At 44.8% G+C, this 17,610-nt stretch overlaps 1 protein-coding gene across 2 annotated transcripts in view; it reads right to left on the bottom strand.

Annotated features, from left to right (window-relative positions):
* Nucleotides 1-1,279: 1,279 nt before the first annotated feature.
* slc1a2b (solute carrier family 1 member 2b) overlaps nt 1,280-17,610 on the bottom strand; it is a 30,641-nt gene continuing 14,310 nt past the window's right edge. Inside the window, exons 2-11 of one of the 2 annotated variants that reach the window (XM_076302139.1) lie at nt 12,192-12,331; nt 8,012-8,164; nt 7,018-7,268; nt 6,504-6,648; nt 6,034-6,160; nt 5,653-5,886; nt 5,257-5,451; nt 4,686-4,820; nt 4,226-4,463; nt 1,280-1,377 (exon numbers count right to left, since the gene is read on the bottom strand). In XM_076302139.1, the coding sequence (XP_076158254.1) occupies nt 1,303-1,377; nt 4,226-4,463; nt 4,686-4,820; nt 5,257-5,451; nt 5,653-5,886; nt 6,034-6,160; nt 6,504-6,648; nt 7,018-7,268; nt 8,012-8,164; nt 12,192-12,321 (1,683 nt within the window). In that variant the 5' untranslated portion in view covers nt 12,322-12,331 and the 3' untranslated portion in view covers nt 1,280-1,302. Of the gene's footprint in view, nt 1,378-4,225; nt 4,464-4,685; nt 4,821-5,256; nt 5,452-5,652; nt 5,887-6,033; nt 6,161-6,503; nt 6,649-7,017; nt 7,269-8,011; nt 8,165-12,191; nt 12,337-17,610 lie in introns of those variants that run through there. The other variant, XM_076302148.1, reaches the window with a different exon arrangement.

Genomic DNA, 17,610 nt, shown 5'->3' with positions numbered 1-17,610 from the left:
AGCAATTGGCACTTTTGATATGATATGATCTAGTCTCTGTTCTAACTAACTGTACTTACAGTCTTAGGCAGTGGTCAGCATTCTGATTAGGAAAGGCGCAACTGCCTTCAAATTGGAGGAGAGAATGTGCTTTATCAGCAGTAAACAGCCAAAAGATTGTGCTTGAATCATAAGGTAATCTCTCTAAAAGTTTTTTTCCCCAGTGTTTTTTGACTTGGAAGGGTATATACAGTAGACCATTTGTGCTCTTGCTTGGTCCCAAAACATGCATCTAAGGCCAACATGCCACAGCCTACATCATCATTCTCATAGTTCATAATATCAACACAGTTAAGATTTGCATCGGTATTCACTCTAGTTTCACAAACACCCCTAATCCCTCTAGCAACACACAGCCTAGAAGGGGGGGTCATCACGAGAAGAAGAAGAAGGGACAGAAGAACAGATCAGAAGGAGGAGAGGAGATGACCTGAGGACTAAAGAGGTGGAAAGAGAGGAGAGGTGAGGAGAGAAATGTGGAGGGGGGGGGGGGGTAGCTGTTTCCAGGTTTGGAGATAAAGACCAGGGAGAGGAGAGAAGATGAAGTGGGACTCTACAGGGTGGGGTTGCTTATTCATCAGTTCATCAGCCTGTTCACTCTTGTCGAGTATGTGTGTAAGAGAGAGTGTACTGTAGGTGTATGTGTTTGTGTGATGAGGTAAAGGCCTTAAGTGGCCAAAGGGCGCAGATCTCTCTAAGCAGCAGGCTATTACTTGTTCACCCAACATGTAACAAGGGGTCAAAGGTCAGAGTGGGGTGGGGCTATGGGGATTCGGCAGATGCTTCCCCCTCACCTTGGACTCTCTCTCCCCCTCACCGACATGCTGTCACAGCAACCACATCTATAGTATGCATATATATTATATTTGTGAATAATTTAAGGTAGATATTTGATATTTGTTTTTTTTTTCTTCCCTTACTTAACCCTCCCAAGCCTTGATGTCCTTGATGCAAGAGTTAGCTACCGCGCACACATTAGAACTCTATCAGATGGAGTATTAATATCTCTGTTTCAGAATTAGTATTAGTTTTCAGTCAGCCAGATGATTTGTTAAATATTCTTTTTTTTTAAAAAGGGAATATTAAAAAAAAGAAACATCATCATCATCATCAACAACAATAAGAACAAGAACATCAACAACAGTAAAACTAAAATAAAAACAGTACTTTTTCCATTTGAATTGAACATTTTTTTCCATTTTCTTTTTTTTCACCCAATAGGAAAGCTTTTGGGCTCAGGTGCTGGGGATGTGTGTGCTTGCATTATTCTTTTTTCCACGGTTCCTCCTCAACAAGTGTGTACTCCGCAGCAGTTGAACCGTTTGTGGCCGAGGTTACCTGAAAGCAAGTCACGGACATCTAGAAGAACAGTTTGAAGGCACATGGCATGTTGTGTCGGCTTAGGTGACAGGAACAACATAATGGATTTCTATGCAATGGTACCCTTTGAACAAGACTGTGAAATCTCATCCCTTAGAGTTATAAACATTTGTCAATAACTTGTTATGGAAGATGTCATATCCAGCTACTAGGTATCATGACCCATGGGGTATACTACGAAGCACGTTAGACATATCTAGGCTATGTAGACATATCGAGGCTTCACAAAGCCTTGACTCAGGGGTATACGTTAAGTGATACTACGATAGCAGTTATGTGATATATTTGTCAAACTAGGCTTTCAGCTCAGATCTGTGCACGTTCTCGGTGTTGGGATGACATTGGCCAATCGTGAAACGTGGAGACGCACAAAACCGCCTCTATTTAAAAACAATTACTTCCGCATTCATGAGCGAAAGCTTAATCTACATTGCGGTAATTTTTTGTGTCTAACCTATAACATCAAATAAATCAATTGTCATCAGTTGTTGTATGGTATGCACGTCCTAGTGGGATATTTGCACGCACAGCACTATTAAATCACATTCGAGATCCAAAATGTTAGTAGAGGCGGAGCTCCACCTGTAAGATATATGACAGAATCCTACACGTGAGATAACTTCGTTTTTAAGACAATTGATTGGTCAGTGGGCGGTAGATTACACGATTTGAGCTATAACTTAGCACATGACCTCCTCCAGACCAGGTTTAGTTGCGGCCATAAGATACCATGGTGATATAGCGACGCTAAAACAGATCCACTTTCGTGTCACAGCATTCCCTGGCTTTGAGCGCAACATACCTCGCTAACCCACTAATCGAGATTCGTAGTATAGCCCACCAGTGTCATGACAACTTAATGTTATTTATTATTGTGATGACAGCTCTTGAAATGTTGTGTGTCATTCCAACTTTTGGCATATGGTTGCATTGTTGCACTTATTACAGTGCCACTGGATATACACTGTTTATATCTTAAAAGATATTCCATCTGCCATGTCACGATCAATGACATTGTTATGTCGGTCTATGATGGCAAATTCAAGTAAAGTTTCCTTAAGCTTTGTCAAGAGCACTTGACATTTCCATTAGTCTTACTTGTTGCCTTCATTATTCTGTCTTAATGAACTGAGAAGCTTGAGAAGCCCTGCTCAGCTCATGCTAATGACCCTTAGGCCCTTTTGACACATCGCATGCATTCTCAGCCTCAGAATGAAACGATAGGGGGCAATCAGCAGTGCCTTAGATAATTAAGTCATGCTGTGGGGGGGGGGGGGGGGGGCATATAAATGAATAAGGGGGCATTATTTTCATAAGCACACACAACATGCAACAGAACACAAAGAATATATACAGAAGTACATTCATAAACACACACATACAGAGATACATTGAGTAAAAAAGTATACAAAATATAAGAAAATAACATGCAACATTAATATGCAGGTTTCTACAGAGTTATTTTGCAAGGCGTCTACAAATGGTTTGCATCTTTGGATTGAATGTTAGTTGTTTTAATACACAGACATAATATGCAGCTAAGTCATGCGAGAACAAAAAGAGAAAATTGGAGAGAGAGCAGCTTTTTTGTGTCACACGCTCAGCCAGAAGACTAGGCGAAGGGGGGGATGAACGGGCGGCCGTTTCTAAGCAACATCATTGATTGAATGGATCCCCTTGGTAACTCCGGCGCAAGGGCTGTCTGAATCCAATGGCATGCATGTCATCTCGTGCGGGTTGTCATAGTGCCCAAACCCAGATTGGCGTGATCTCTGTGTCTTTCTGCCATTCCCAAAACCCTAGAGTTTCTACTGCACCCCCACCCCTCCCCCCCACACACACATACACACACCCTCCACTTCTATGCATTTTTCCGTCTTTCGCATGTGAATGTGAGGCCATGAAGGAGCCCTAAGAGCTCTCTTGTGTGTGTTTTTCTTCCGACGGAGACTTAAACTGACTCAGTGTCAGGTTGAGTAGGAAGGGTAATGATATTATGCAGTGCTAATTAATCATCCCCGGCCCTTGGCTCGGCATCTTTAACAGCGGCGCCTTCTAAAAATGTACTCTGAGAGAGCGAGAGTGAGGGTAGGAGACTGTGTGTGTGTGTGTGTGTGTGTGTGTGCGCACCGGCGGCGGAGGTGGCAGACGTCACAAACACAGCCGGTCGCCACTGAGAAGAGGTGTGTCACTCACAGGAGTGGTAAGGGGACACGGTAATCAGCTCACACTCGAGTGGCAAGTGGATCAGTCGAATCCCTCAAATCTCTCGTGGAAATGGAGAGACCACAGAGATACTATCTCATGGTCATTCTGGTGAGGTGGATTGAAGCCTAATTCCCTGAGGTAACAGACTTGCCCTTCCCCCATCCAATCACATGCTCTATAAGGTGAGTGACCAATAGAGTGGAGGGATGTTGACTGATGACCCCTTCATTACCTGCTGCCATGGATCCACCCACATCTTAACCCCACCCTATGAAATAGGTACTGGGAAATAGGGCTGCCTTGGGTTTCTCAGTAAGGACTTATTACTGTAAAGTGCAGTGAGTATTTAAATAAAGACTTCCAGGATGAGATTATCTGCTCTACAGAATAGGCCTGCATCCCAACTGGACCATGTGTCAAAAAAGCTGCTTTCTCACAGAAATGTTTCAAGAAATATATACACTTTTTACATAATTCAGTGTATGTATTTACACAAACAACAGAAAGACATGCAGAGAAGAGAACAGGGACAGAAAAGATGCATGCAGCAAGGATGTGACTATATACAAGTCTCTATGTCCGTAAGCGTTAGTTGTACCTTGCATTCATCTACCAGTACTGAATTGTGAGCGGCATACACGCACTGGTTGGAGTTGTTTTCGTGGTGGTTCTTGAGGTCGTCGTAGTAGGACGGGGTCTTGGTCATCATCTCGATGTCGTCCGACTTGCCATGGTGCTGGGCATCGAGGGCATCAAGCTCCGCCTTGGACATGTGGTACACGATCCCGGCACCAAAGGAGTCGCCGACTACGTTTACTGAGGTACGGAAGCGATCCCTGATAGGCAGCACAGGACAACAGTTAGGGTTCACTCAGTGTGTTGCGTGTGTGTGTCAATGCACCTGTGTGAGAATGTAAAAGGCAAGTGAGATAGAAAAGTGAAAGAAAGCATATATATATTTGTGTACTTGGGTTTGTGTGAGCGTGTAAAACAAAGAATGGCAGGTATGCATGCTGAACATCCATCCATCTTGTCCCCCATCCAGCACCCATACTCACAGCAGCCAGTCGACTGCTACCAGCAGGCTGATGTCCTGAGTGGGGAGACCAACAGCTGTCAGGATCAGCAGCATGGTCACAAGCCCAGCACTGGGGATACTGGCCGCCCCTACACTGGCCAGCGTGGCAGTGAGACTGTAAAACAGGACATGGCACAGTGAACCTCTGAAACCCTTCCATACTGTGTACAGCAAGAATCTAATGGGGTGAATCTAATAGGCCGTGCACTATTGATTTATGAGCAACTCAACAAGGACTTGTAACAACGAATGGCCATGGTTGGGAGATTTTTGCTTCTCTACCTATTTCATTAATTACAATATCAGAGTAAATGCCAGGCAGGCACCACCTTAAGAATCATTAGGGAATCTATCATTGGAAATCTTACTTAAATCTTATTTAACGTTACTTTAAAATGTAGAACTGAGAGAAAATGTATCTTGTACATGCATAAGACAACAAAATTCAAACGTAATAAGAGTTCCTGGTCTACAACGACAAGCAATAGTATTGTAGACTGTTGTAGACTCTTTTGTGGAGGGGAGGCCCCTTAAAGTGCACAAAATTCTACCTGACGGTGACAATCTGGCCAGGGTCAAGGTAGATGCCGTTCATCTGGGCAATGAAGATGGCGGCCACAGCCTCATAGAGGGCAGTGCCGTCCATGTTGATGGTGGCGCCGACAGGAAGGACGAAACGGGTCACTCTCTTATCAATGCCCAGGTTCTCCTCAAGGCAACGGAAGGTAACTGGCAGAGTTCCAGCACTGTGAGAGTGAAGCAGATAGACACAGAAAGATAGATAGAGAGATAAAGAGAGAGAGAGAGAGAGAGGGGGGGGGGGGGGGGGAACGATAGAGATATTTTATTGCAAATAAATGCCAATATATTTCTGCAAGCCATGCTTGGGTAACAACTTTGAAACCTTAGAAATTGTGGTTAGACAGAGAGAGTTGTATTTCAAAGACCTGGAGGCAGTTCCCAGAGCCGTGATCCAAGCCTGAAAGATGCCCATGAAGAAAGTGAAGGGGTTTTTCCTCACGATGGCAAAGTAAATGCAGGGCAGAAAGATGGCTCCATGGATGATGAGGCCGACGATGACTGTCACCATGTACATCCCCAGCTGCCTTGCAACCACCTCCAGATCACTGATGGAAATGATCTTGCCACAGATCAGGCAGGCGATACCGAAGGGAGAGTACCTGGGAAGGGGGGAGGGGGGTGGTCAATCATATTACTCACACAAGGCCAGAGAAAATTACTCACACAAGGCCAGAGTAATTGAAAGACTTAGTAAAGACAAAATAAAACAATGGAGGAGGTAACCAATCATGTGTAATGGCACTCACCACATGATCATGAGGACCAGCTTCATAACAATCTCGTTCAGGATGTTGAAGAACTCAAGCATGAGGCGGGCCCTCTCGCCCATCTTTCCCATGCAGATCCCAAAGGCGATGAAGAAGCCAATCAGGCCTTTAGGGTAAAAGAGGCCACAGAAACACTCCATTTAGTCATGTGGCTGAAACACTTTAACTCAACAGGCTCCCAGGTAAGTGCTCTACTAAGTCTGAAATAGTCATTTGCTCTGGGGAATTGGGTGTTAGCCGTTAGCTAGCTAGTGGACTTGCAAAGGAATACTGAATGGATGTGAAAGGGCAAAGCTGTCATATTTGATTGATTTTCTTAATAACATTTGATTTACTGTATCGGATTTCCTTTGAGACTTCCCCTGGCTATTTCTCCCTCTAATTATATCAATGGGATGTGACACCAGATTGGATAATGCGTGCTGACTAGAACATTAGAGTAATCATACCCAGCACGTTCATCCCACTCTTGAACTGCAGTGACTTTTTGGTGATGAAAACGGGTGGCTGCTTGGTGGCATTGATGAGGAGGTCTTCCAGTGTGCTGTTCACCTCGGCTGCGATGACTTCCTCCTTCTTCACAACTGTCTGGATCTGTAGAAGTGAGTGGTAGAAAGGAAATCACTTGACAAATAACTAGTCTGGGTCTGCAAGGTCTCTGAATACACCAGAAAAATAAAAATACTGAGTGTATGTTCTGCGGTGCATTTTGATTCTTTAAAAAGAAGCCACCATTCTCTCCCTTTAAACCTTCACCCATTGTCATTATATGTTCAAAGACAACAACTTCCTTATATTGTTTGTTTGTTTGCAAGTGTTAACAAAAACAAATATTTGAACAAAACTCAAGAGCACAGGGAAAACGAAAAACAAACATACAAATGTTTCAAATTCAAACGCTCGACTTTGCTTTTGAATCTGAATGCACCCCAGGTTTTCAGAGCAGTTTCCCCATCTCCCTACCTGCTGGAAGCAAGCTTGGACCAGATTCTCAGGAAACAGGTTCCTGATGAGGTCAAAGAAGGCGTCCAGGCTGGAGACCTCATCATGGACATGGCCCTCACCCAGCTGCTCCTTCATCTTGGGGTTTCCAGGATGGATGACCAGCACCAAGATCACACCCAGGACAGCAGCGATGACGGTGGTGGACATGTAGTAGACCATGGCCCTGGTGCCCAGACGGCCACTGGATTTAGCGTCCAAACCAGCCAGTCCTGACAGAGTAAACAGAAGACACGATTAGCCCATTTCACAAGATGGGGCCGCTGTGTAAATCAACTTCCTGTGGAAGAGCACTGTCCCATAGACAGCAAAAAAAAACAAAAACAGGAAAGACAGAAACAGGAAGACGTTTTACCCTGCCAATTAAGGTATCATTAACATCAATGAGGGCGGACACCTGGACACTGTAAAATTGGTCTATTGAGACTTTAAAAGACACTTTTTAACCTTGACATGATCATGTGCATTGTCAGGAAGACATTCCCAGGAATTACAGTTAAAGATCATGTCTATGATTGTAGCAAAATGTTGATTTGAACTTTTACTTATTTATTTGACTGATGCTCTTTATCCAAAGCGACTAACATACAGTACATCAATTATTACAAGGGCCAGTCTCCACTAAGCTACTGCCGCCCTTGTTGATATTAGAGATCTACATCCAATCAAATTGCATTGTCCTGAATTAATGTGTTGATTAACTTGAAGTGTATTATGGTTCTGTCTTAATTACTTTGTTTATTTCCCATTTACATAGCCAGGACTATACAAACACCAGTGCTATTGCTAAACACACACACAGCTAGCGTACCATGAGAAGCTAAATTTGTTAACTTTGACAAAAGTGTGTTTACGTGTATGGATTAGAATCACAGACCGCAAACTATCATGGAGTTACAGACTGATTGTTGACAATCATGTGATTGGCAGTGAGAGGGTTTGTGCCGTGACTGACCTGTGATCAAACTGGAGATGATGAGGGGGAGGATGAGCATCTTCAACATCCTCATCAGGATATCACCAGGGAAGGCGATCACCATGACAATGTCTGGATTAATTGGCGAGGCCACGCGTAGAAGCATTCCAGAGACGGCACCCAGGATCACACCTATACCACAGAAGACACATATACACACGCACGCACACACGCACACATGCACGCACGCACACACACACACACACACACACACACACACACACACACACACACACACACACTTATCAGTAATTGCACTTTTATATGCTATTACACAAGCCACATCAATGGCAAAAGAGAATGAACCATCTTTTTCAAAACTGGTAATACTGTATATTGGAATGTATATTACTGATGATGATTCAGTGATTGAGTAGGCAAAAATCACAATCAACAAAACACCCACACATCTCTCTCATCTCTAAGGAAAAGACACTTTACAAACAAGACCAAGCAACATCTGTCTGCCAGTTTAAAAACTGCCCAAATCGTATTACTGTCAAGAGCTGATTCTTAGAAGCGGCACACAACCATCTGCAACATTCCATGTGGGGCCGAGATGGTTTGCTGCGAACCTCACAGTCGGACAGCAGACTTGTGTCTTTCTGGGAAGTCAGAGGGGAATAGAGGAACAGAGAGAGGGAGAGAAAGAGAGTGAGAGGGTGGGGGTAGAGAGAGAGAAAGAGAGAGAGAGAGGGAGGGAGAAGGGAGATAGAGACAGAGAGAGAGAGGAGGCAAAGAAAGAGAGAGAGGGAGAGAGAGGCAGATAAACAGGTGAAGGAAGAGAGAGATAAAGAGAAGGGGCCCAGATGAAAGCAAGTCTGACCCTGGCCTCTTGGCACTCCCTCTAGAAGACGGCTGACCCAGCCGTGACACAACTACTTCATTGTCCCGCCTGTGGCCTGCCTCTGGCCCTCTGGGGTAGGACAAAGGCCGACTCAGATGAGCACTTTACTCCTGGGAAAGCACTCCATCTCACTACTCACTACTCCATTCCTCTACTCTCCTCGAGTCTTCACAAGACTAACTCTCCACTCTCTTTACTAGTCTCCCTCTCAACCCTCTACTCTTTCTGTCTAAATGTGACTGATTCCTGAATAGTGGAGGAATAACAAGCTCCTGCATGTCTCATCCACCACAACATTATATCTCTCTCAGTGCACCACAACTTTCACCTGCCTCCATTTCTCCATTGTCTAAGCATATTGCCTGATGTGTCTCCCATCCTCCACACAGCCAAGGTGAGATGCTGTTTTCATCAGTGCATGTGCACACCATTAGTACTCTTTGAGAAACAGACTTTTCAGCATCTCACTCCATGCCTAAACTTCCCTCAGGTTGATTGAAGTATCTATCTATCTATCTATCTATCTATCTATCTATCTATCCATCTATCTATCCATCCATCTATCCATCTATCTATCTATCTATCTATGTATCTATCTATCTATCCATCCATCTATCCATCTATCTATCTATCTATCTATGTATCTATCTATCTATGTATCTATGACCACAGCCTCACTCCTCCCTCTCATTCACCACTGCCATCTTCAAACAGCCTGTATCATGGCAACACCACATTATCTGCGTCCTCCTTTTCCCACGTCGTTTTCATCACTATCTGTGTCTATGTAGCACGGCTAGGTCACCAGTAATACCAAACGTCAAAGCTTCCCACTTCCCTAGAAGAGTGCGTAATGCTAAATCCATGCCTCTCTGTTGTACCGTGAGATTGCTGTAGATAAGAGCACTTGCTAGCGCTAAACAGGTCAGTGTGAACGTAAATCTCCTCCCACCGTGTGTGCCCATCCCCCACCGATGACCATCTCAGTGCCCAGGTTAATGCCCATCCCCCACCGATGACCATCTCAGTGCCCAGGTTAATGCCAGAGTCAAAGGATCTGCCCACCAGAGGGTCCTCCAAACCCTAAAGGACCCTATACATGCCCATTTACTGAAGCACGTGATTCGCAGTCGCTCGTATGACCATACGGTGTATGTTGGGAGCCCCAGTTTTCCTGTGTTGCTGTGCCTACCCCAACCCCACCCCAACCCCACCCCACCCCACCCCGCTCACCCCTGGGATGGGACACATGTGCTCCTGCACACGCGTGCACAAACATGCATGCATGTGTGCAGTCAGCAGTCGGACGTAATTGGGTCAGTGGCACATGAAGACAAATAAAATCGAAATCCAACTGTGTGATGCCAAATTGGTGACACTCCTGAATACAATGGCAATTTGAATTCATGAATATTACAGTTTTTCTCAGTCGCTTTGGTGCTTTTTTCAGATCAGAATGAAAATTCTCATAACTATTAGTTCAACCTCCACAACATTTAGTCATTTGTGCACATCATAGTAGCAATTTCTCCTTCCTCTGAACAAATTGCAAATACTTTTGGACATGTATCAGTTGCTTTCATACAATTCTCTGCTGTTTTTTAACATTATCCTTTGCTTATGTCATGTCAGTCAAAATGAACTATACTTATGAATGCTGAATAGTCGTTCCCAATAAAACTAATAGTGTTCATTTCATTGCTTGAGTCATTACATACAAAATTGTTGAACTAGTTATCAAATTCTGTCACAATGCTGTGGAATTGCAAAGAGCATATACAGTAAAAATGTACGTATTCAGTGTCTTGTACTCACTTACTCACCTAACTACAGCAATGTGTAACTTTACTGTAGTTTTCAAATGGCTGTACAAGTACTGTATAGTGCTGTCTTGAGCATGTTCAGGTAGTGTCACCGAGTTCTGACCTTTTTTTGCATTGGAAAACACTGAGAGAACTGTCATAATGAAAACATGACAAAGCCATTTGACTATCTTGTTCATAAACGATGGTGTCAAGACTTCTCATTTTGATGACACTGACAGTTTCATTGACATAAATACTTGCTTTTGAGGAATGGACTATCCATTTTGAGCAAGTGACGTGCTTTTGCAGGTCATCCACTAGGTTTTGCAGTTTGCACTAATTGTTTTGAGAATTGCACTAACTGCTGTGCAAATGTTAATAGTGATGTGAGAAAAGCACCAAAGCGACTGAGAAAAACTGTATATAATTCATCTTCCTTATTGACGCGATTGAAATGGAAGTGGCCCACGCTTCCTGGTGGTCTTGCAGTGTTATCCATGCGATTCGTTTGTGTTTGAGATCACAGGGACTTGCAAGGAATGCAGAGCCACTTTGCCATTCCCTCTCTTTTTATGATGCTTTTTATAGTATCGTCTCCTGGAAGGTGAGAAATCGTCATCCTCTCCCAAGCTCTCTGGGCTGTCCACAGTCCCTGCACTGTGAACCATTTGGGAAAGTCTCTCTGGCAGGCTCACTGTTGAAGCCAAGCCGTGACTGGAAACTTGGCATTTGTTAGTTGATTTCAGAGACAAAACCTGAAAATAACAATATGGCTGTTGCGTATTTGACTTTGGGTGTTGTTTGTTTGTTTGTTTGTGTGTTGATAGCTCAGTTGCTGTCAGAGTTAGCCTGGATTTGGGAGGGACATGCGGATGCAGTAGGATTAGTGCCTGGGTACCACAGAGCACATCTATCTGGGTAATGGGCACAGAGCCACTGTAGGCAGGGACATGCCAGCGCGCCCGGTCCGCCTGGCACTCAGAAAAGCCAAGGGCACAGATGGGGCACCTCGGCGGTGGCACCGCGGGTCAGCTAGCTGTACCCAGGCACATCTGGCAGGCGACACTATGCAACTATGACACGATCTGCGCGGAATGGCTCTGACAACCTCATCCATTCAGAACGTTACGCCAGACTTGGGTGGACTCGCTAAGCCTGCAGTTTCCCTAATGCCATAGTATCATAGTCTCAATGTTCACTTCATGCACCCATGCAGATTCTGGTGACATACTGTGTGTGTTTGTGTGTGTGTGTGTGTGTGTGTGTGTATGTGTGTGTGGTGTGTGTGTGTGTGTCTGTGTGTGTGTCTGTGTGTGTGTGTGTGTGTGTGTGTGTGTGCATGTGTGTATGTGTGTGTGTGTGTGCATGTGTGTGTGTTTGAGAGAGAGAGAGAGAGAGAGAGAGAGAGAGATGTCTGAGTTTCTCTGTGTGTATAACGTCTGTGTTTTGTGTGTGTATGTGTGTATGTGTGTGTGTGTGTGTGTGTGTGTGTGTGAAGATGACTCACCCAGCACCGTGAGTGTGAGCAGCAGGTTCTTGAAGAGCTTCCCGCACAAGCGGCCGCATTTGGACTGCGGGGCAGCCTCGATGGGCTCCAAGTGGCTCTCGTGCATCCTTACCTCCACTTGCTTAGGCATACTGTTGGCACTGCAGAGAGAGAGAGAGATAGAGAGGGGTTAGAGAGAGAGAGAGAGAGAGAGAGGTTAGAGAGAGAGAGAGAGAGAGAGAGAGAGAGAGGGGTTAGAGAGAGAGAGAGATAGAGAGAGGGATTAGAGAGAGAGGGGTTAGAGAGAGAGAGAGAGAGAGAGAGAGAGAGAGAGAGGGTGGGAGAGAGAGAGAGAGAGAGAGAGGAAGGGTGGGAGAGAGAGAGGGGTTAGAGAGAGAGAGAGAGAGAGGGGTTAGAGAGAGAGAGAGAGAGAGGGGTTAGAGAGAGAGAGAGAGAGAGAGGGGTTAGAGAGAGAGAGGAAGGGTGGGAGAGATAGAGAGAGAGAGAGAGGGGTTAGAGAGAGAGAGAGAGAGGAAGGGTGGGAGAGAGAGAGAGAGGGGTTAGAGAGAGAGAGAGAGAGGAAGGGTGGGAGAGAGAGAGAAAGAGATAGACATTAGCACAATATCAAATCATGTGATTAGTGTGGATCCTCTTTCCAGGCCTCTACTGTAGGGTGCCCCACTTTATAAGCCCAACTGTGAGGAGACAGAATGAGAGAGGCACTGCGATTTCTTCATAATGATGGATTAACAGATGGGGCCACAAACAGTGAAAGCAATAAATAAAAGCCCATGAGATCACATAACATAATGTGCCAATAAGCCAAATCTGAACGTTATTGTATGAAGGGTTGTGACCATCACATATCCCCCCATTCTGCAGAAAATGTGCAGGACTTATTCAGGTTGTGATTGGGTCCTCATTGTAATCCTCGTTGTGTTTGGAATCTACAGAGGACCAGTTATTTTTTAGCTAGTCGGCAAAGTTATCAGACAACAGATGGCATGTGATTGGTGGGTGACTTCGAGCTACTGATTAAAAAGAGAGAGAGGGAAATGGAATTTCTTTACGGCCACTCTTGCAAAAGTAGAAGGAAAGAGTGAGAAAGAGACAGAGAGAGAGAGAGAGAGAGAGAGGAAGAGATGAGGGATAGAGAGAGAGTGAGAAAGAGAAAGATCTGTTTAAGTGGAACAGATGCTATATTTGATGCACTAACGCCCAGTTGTCAACACTGAAATGCCTTGAGTACAGTGTTTATTTACTCTGACACATTTACACTGTCGAGGAAAAACATAATTTTCTAAAGTACTATTGTAATGCTATGTTTTTTTTTGTTTCCTTTTCCCGTGTTTCCCACAGTATTGAATTCTATTTGTGGTGGCAGGTTAACATAATTAACTTGAATGCAACAGTTTTTAACAAATTAGCGCAGCGTGCTATGATGCTAACCAGATTTAAGCACAATTTAGTACAACCTGGAAAAATCATTGTGTGGTGGTCAATGTTGATATTGTGGTGGGCCGCCACAAATAAGTCAATGTATGGGAAACACTGCTTTTCAGTGGTCCACATTTGAAAAGTGCAGTACTTTGTTTGGGTCATGGCATGATTGTTTACTTCTGTGTGAGGTCATGAGCCAAGAGCCCTCACTTTCTAATCCACCTGCCATACCAGGAACCTGAGGGGATGAGCAAAACATGCTCTGCACACACACACACACACACACACACACACACCACACACACACACACACACACACACACACACACACACACACACACACACACACACACTGTCCCCACCTCCCACGTGTGTTCAGATAAACAAACCGGCGGAGCAAGGTGACCTTGTCACAACCCAACTTTTCATTCTGGGCCATCTTTAGTCCAAATCCAGTTTGACCTAAAATTGAAGAGGCACGGAAACCAGTTCTCTTAGAGTATATGGGCCTGGTTTTTTACAAATGATCCACTCTCTCCAGAGCTGTTGGGATATCCTAAACCGTCCTGAGCCTTTGCTTTCTGGATGGCAGATTGACATTTGTGTTTGTGTCGTGTGACAAGTGCAGTGGAGATTTGGAGCACACACACGCAAGCAGATAGAGAAAAAAAGAAGAGAAGATTCACTTGTACCACGTACTGTATGCTTAACTCCAAGCTCACTGGGGAAGGCACGATAAGGGGGCTTTTTATTGGGCCACAGTCTCTCCTTGCCTGTCAGTTTCCTCATTAACACAAACAGATGTGCTCTGTTCTTACTGCCAACAGCCCCTGGATAGGTGTTAAGAGACAATGTCACATAGCAGGAACCATATCTACATAAATCTGTCCAAATTTGGATTAATTCAGTTTTATTCTGTTTGTTTATTTCAGTGATATAAAGAACACTCACTTTGACACTGTATCTTTCATTTTAACTAAGTGTGTCTTCTTTCTTAATTATTGTTATTTATATGCTATTTTATTAAAGGCATGTTCATCGTATGACACTCTGTATGTTGTTTGTTTTGTCTCCATGTTCGTGCTATGTTATTGTGGTCCACAATACAAATAAAACATAAACGACTTTCCAAACTGGTCTTTAACAACAAACATTGAATAAATAAACTATGTGAGCTCAGGGGGGGAATTGGGTAACCACTGTTTGGCCTACTGTTCTACAAAATGACCTTCAGAGATGATTCTGCCCCGTGGTCATCCCCTACCTACCACTCTGACCAGCCCATGTTTGGCTAGTTACGTAACCGAATCAAAACACCTTTAATTGGGTGGGGGTAGTGCTGAGTTCCTCCATAATGATGGGAAAGTGGGTTAGCTATAGGATTCACACCTGGCAAGCCATAAGGCATACAGATGTTTGTGCCACATCTAGTTATTCATTAGCTACTTTTGGGACATACCTAATATATATATATACACACGTTTATATACACATATATATATACACACGTTTGTGTATGACATTTTGTGTATTTACTTAGCTCATATATAGTGCCCTTATTATCTCTATAAAAACACAAAACACTTCCACATAATGTACAACACTTAAGCAAATTATCATTAATCCTGACTGCTCTCTTCCTCTCTCTTTAGGCAGGTCTGGGTCCTCCTAGTGAGGGCCACCTGTGGTGAATGGCCCTCTAATCACATTACGTTTGTGAATGCCCTGCTTAATACAATTGGCAAAAAGGAGCTCCTCAATTGACTGAGTATTAAACACATGATGAGAAATATAATTGAATGCTCGAGTGTGGTGGCCTGTTTCTGGCATTTGTCTGAAGTAATTAGAGTGATTCTGTCCACCTGACAAAGACCTCGTCGGCAGATCCAGGAAACAGACGAGCCAGACCACTAAGACCCCGCCACCACCTCGCCGATTCACCCAACCGCACCCCACTGTCCACCAAAACTATTGACCCCCCCCGCGCACACACACACACACACACACACACATACACACTTACTCACACTTACACAGTCTCACTCAATAAAGCCCCTCAGATTAGCTTCAGTCACATAAGTAATTGAACTGTCTAGTGGCAGCCTCGCCTTGCACCCTGGAAAGCCTGCCGTAATCTAATACAACTTCTCTCCCTCCGCTGTGATGATATGAAGGTTTCAGGCTGCCTAATAGAGTCATTTCCATTCAGAACTAGAAGTAGGAAGAAAAGCGTTGTATCCTCATTCTCCTCCCAAATATCACCCACATTTTACTGTTACACCTGGTTGTGTATGTAAGGATATTTTCCGATACATGTTTTAAGTCTTAATTGAAGCACACTGTAGCTTAGAATGCTTTTGAATAAAATTCTACTATATTTTCCCCATATGTTGTTTCTGTGACGGGCTAAAAAGCAGTCATACTTTATCTACAGCAGATAGAACCCGACTGAAGGAAATTGCCAAGTTGAATACAAGAATAAATACACCAGCACTAGAAGAGCAGCCTAAAATAGGCGAGATGACCCTCCTGTTGCTGCTTGTACGCCACCGCACACAGTCACACCAGGTGACCTTCCACCTAGAAATGCAGCAGAGGTCAGACAGCAGTGGTGGCCAGACCTGTCCTGTCGCCCTGGGCCATGAACCGAGGCTGGCTTTCTCTCCCTAACGCCATCAGACAGCACCTCCAGGAGACGTCTCTCTTTTCAGGCACGCGCTGTGCACACAAAACGTGTGCGTAACAGCACAGCAGTGCGGCCAGGGTCAGGGCCTTACTTTTTTTGCACACACACAACAACAACAACAACAACACGCACAAATACCAGGTCAATGGGTGCCCGGAATGTTTAGAGGACGAGTTAGATGCTAGTGACAGTTACAGCAAAGACCAAAACCTAAAACCTTCTAATCACATAACTAAGCCTTAGTACAGTCGATGAAATTCATCAAAGTAAGAGTTGTAAACACACACAGACATTGAGGGGTTTTTTTTTCCAGCAGATAAAAGTAAATCTCAAAAGTCACTCCATAAGTGGGTGTACAGTACATGAGCACCTCTCTCTCTCTCAGCACCTGCTTGCACTTACTTCATTTGAGTTGGTTGTCAGCAGTGCAGTTGACTGTACTGGCCTCTCTCAGTCTTTGGCTGTAGGTAACCGTGGAAACACAAGCACGCACAGACGAAAAGAGAACCAAAACAACCCCAAATATATGCCTCAAATCTCCAGCGTCAAGGACCTCCTTTTGTCAGGAGGGAACACTTGAGAGGAACTTGAGCTTCAGCTTTTACAGCACAGTATCCCTGGTTCAAACTCACACCCGACACACTGAGCAAAGAGGCCCCCCCTCCCAACTCCTTCTCTTCTCTCACTTGCTGGCTAGGGTGGAGAAAAGCAGATCGGTCGGACCCCAGCCTCTCAGCCTGTCTCCAGTCCCCCTGATTCCAGTCAGCTAGGCGGCCTCCTCCAGAGCTCCAGAGAAGCACAGAGAAGGGGGCGCTGCTCGGTTGAAGTCCCTCTGTCGGAGCGCGTTTCACTGGAGGAGCTCACTGGAGATGGAGGAGCAGAGGAGGAGAGGAGAGGAGAAGAGGAGGGAGGAGGAGCCAGTGGGACCAGCTTAAATGTAAGCACCGAAAATCCCGTGGGGTTCCCTTTTTTTCCCCCGTCTCCCACTCCCGAGATCCACTCCAGATCCCGCTCTTAATCCCCCCCCCCTCAACAGCAAGCACATGCTCTGAAACTCATTTAGCCAGTGCAAGAGACAGAGGGTAGATAGGGTGGGGTGGGGGGGCTGAGCTATATCCTCTTCCCAGGGATAGAAAGACGCAGGGGAGGCTTCAGGTCACTAACGCTCTGGGAGGATGCTACACCCGACTCGAAAGACAAAAGAAAGAAGGGTGTGTGTACAGTACGTCAATCAGCTGGAGTGGAGCCTCTACTAGGGTGCCAATGCCTGTGCTGGCTTGTAAAGTGCATCACTGAAGGAATGTGGAATTTCGT

This window comes from Alosa pseudoharengus, unplaced genomic scaffold, assembly GCF_046254945.1.
Source record: "Alosa pseudoharengus isolate Yale_2024_CS ecotype anadromous, Long Island Sound unplaced genomic scaffold, YU_APseudo_1.1 YU_APseudo_1.1_scf_10, whole genome shotgun sequence".
Classification (NCBI taxonomy): domain Eukaryota; kingdom Metazoa; phylum Chordata; class Actinopteri; order Clupeiformes; family Clupeidae; genus Alosa; species Alosa pseudoharengus.
Note: the sequence above shows the minus strand (reverse complement) of the source record. Positions and strands in the feature narration are given on the sequence as shown.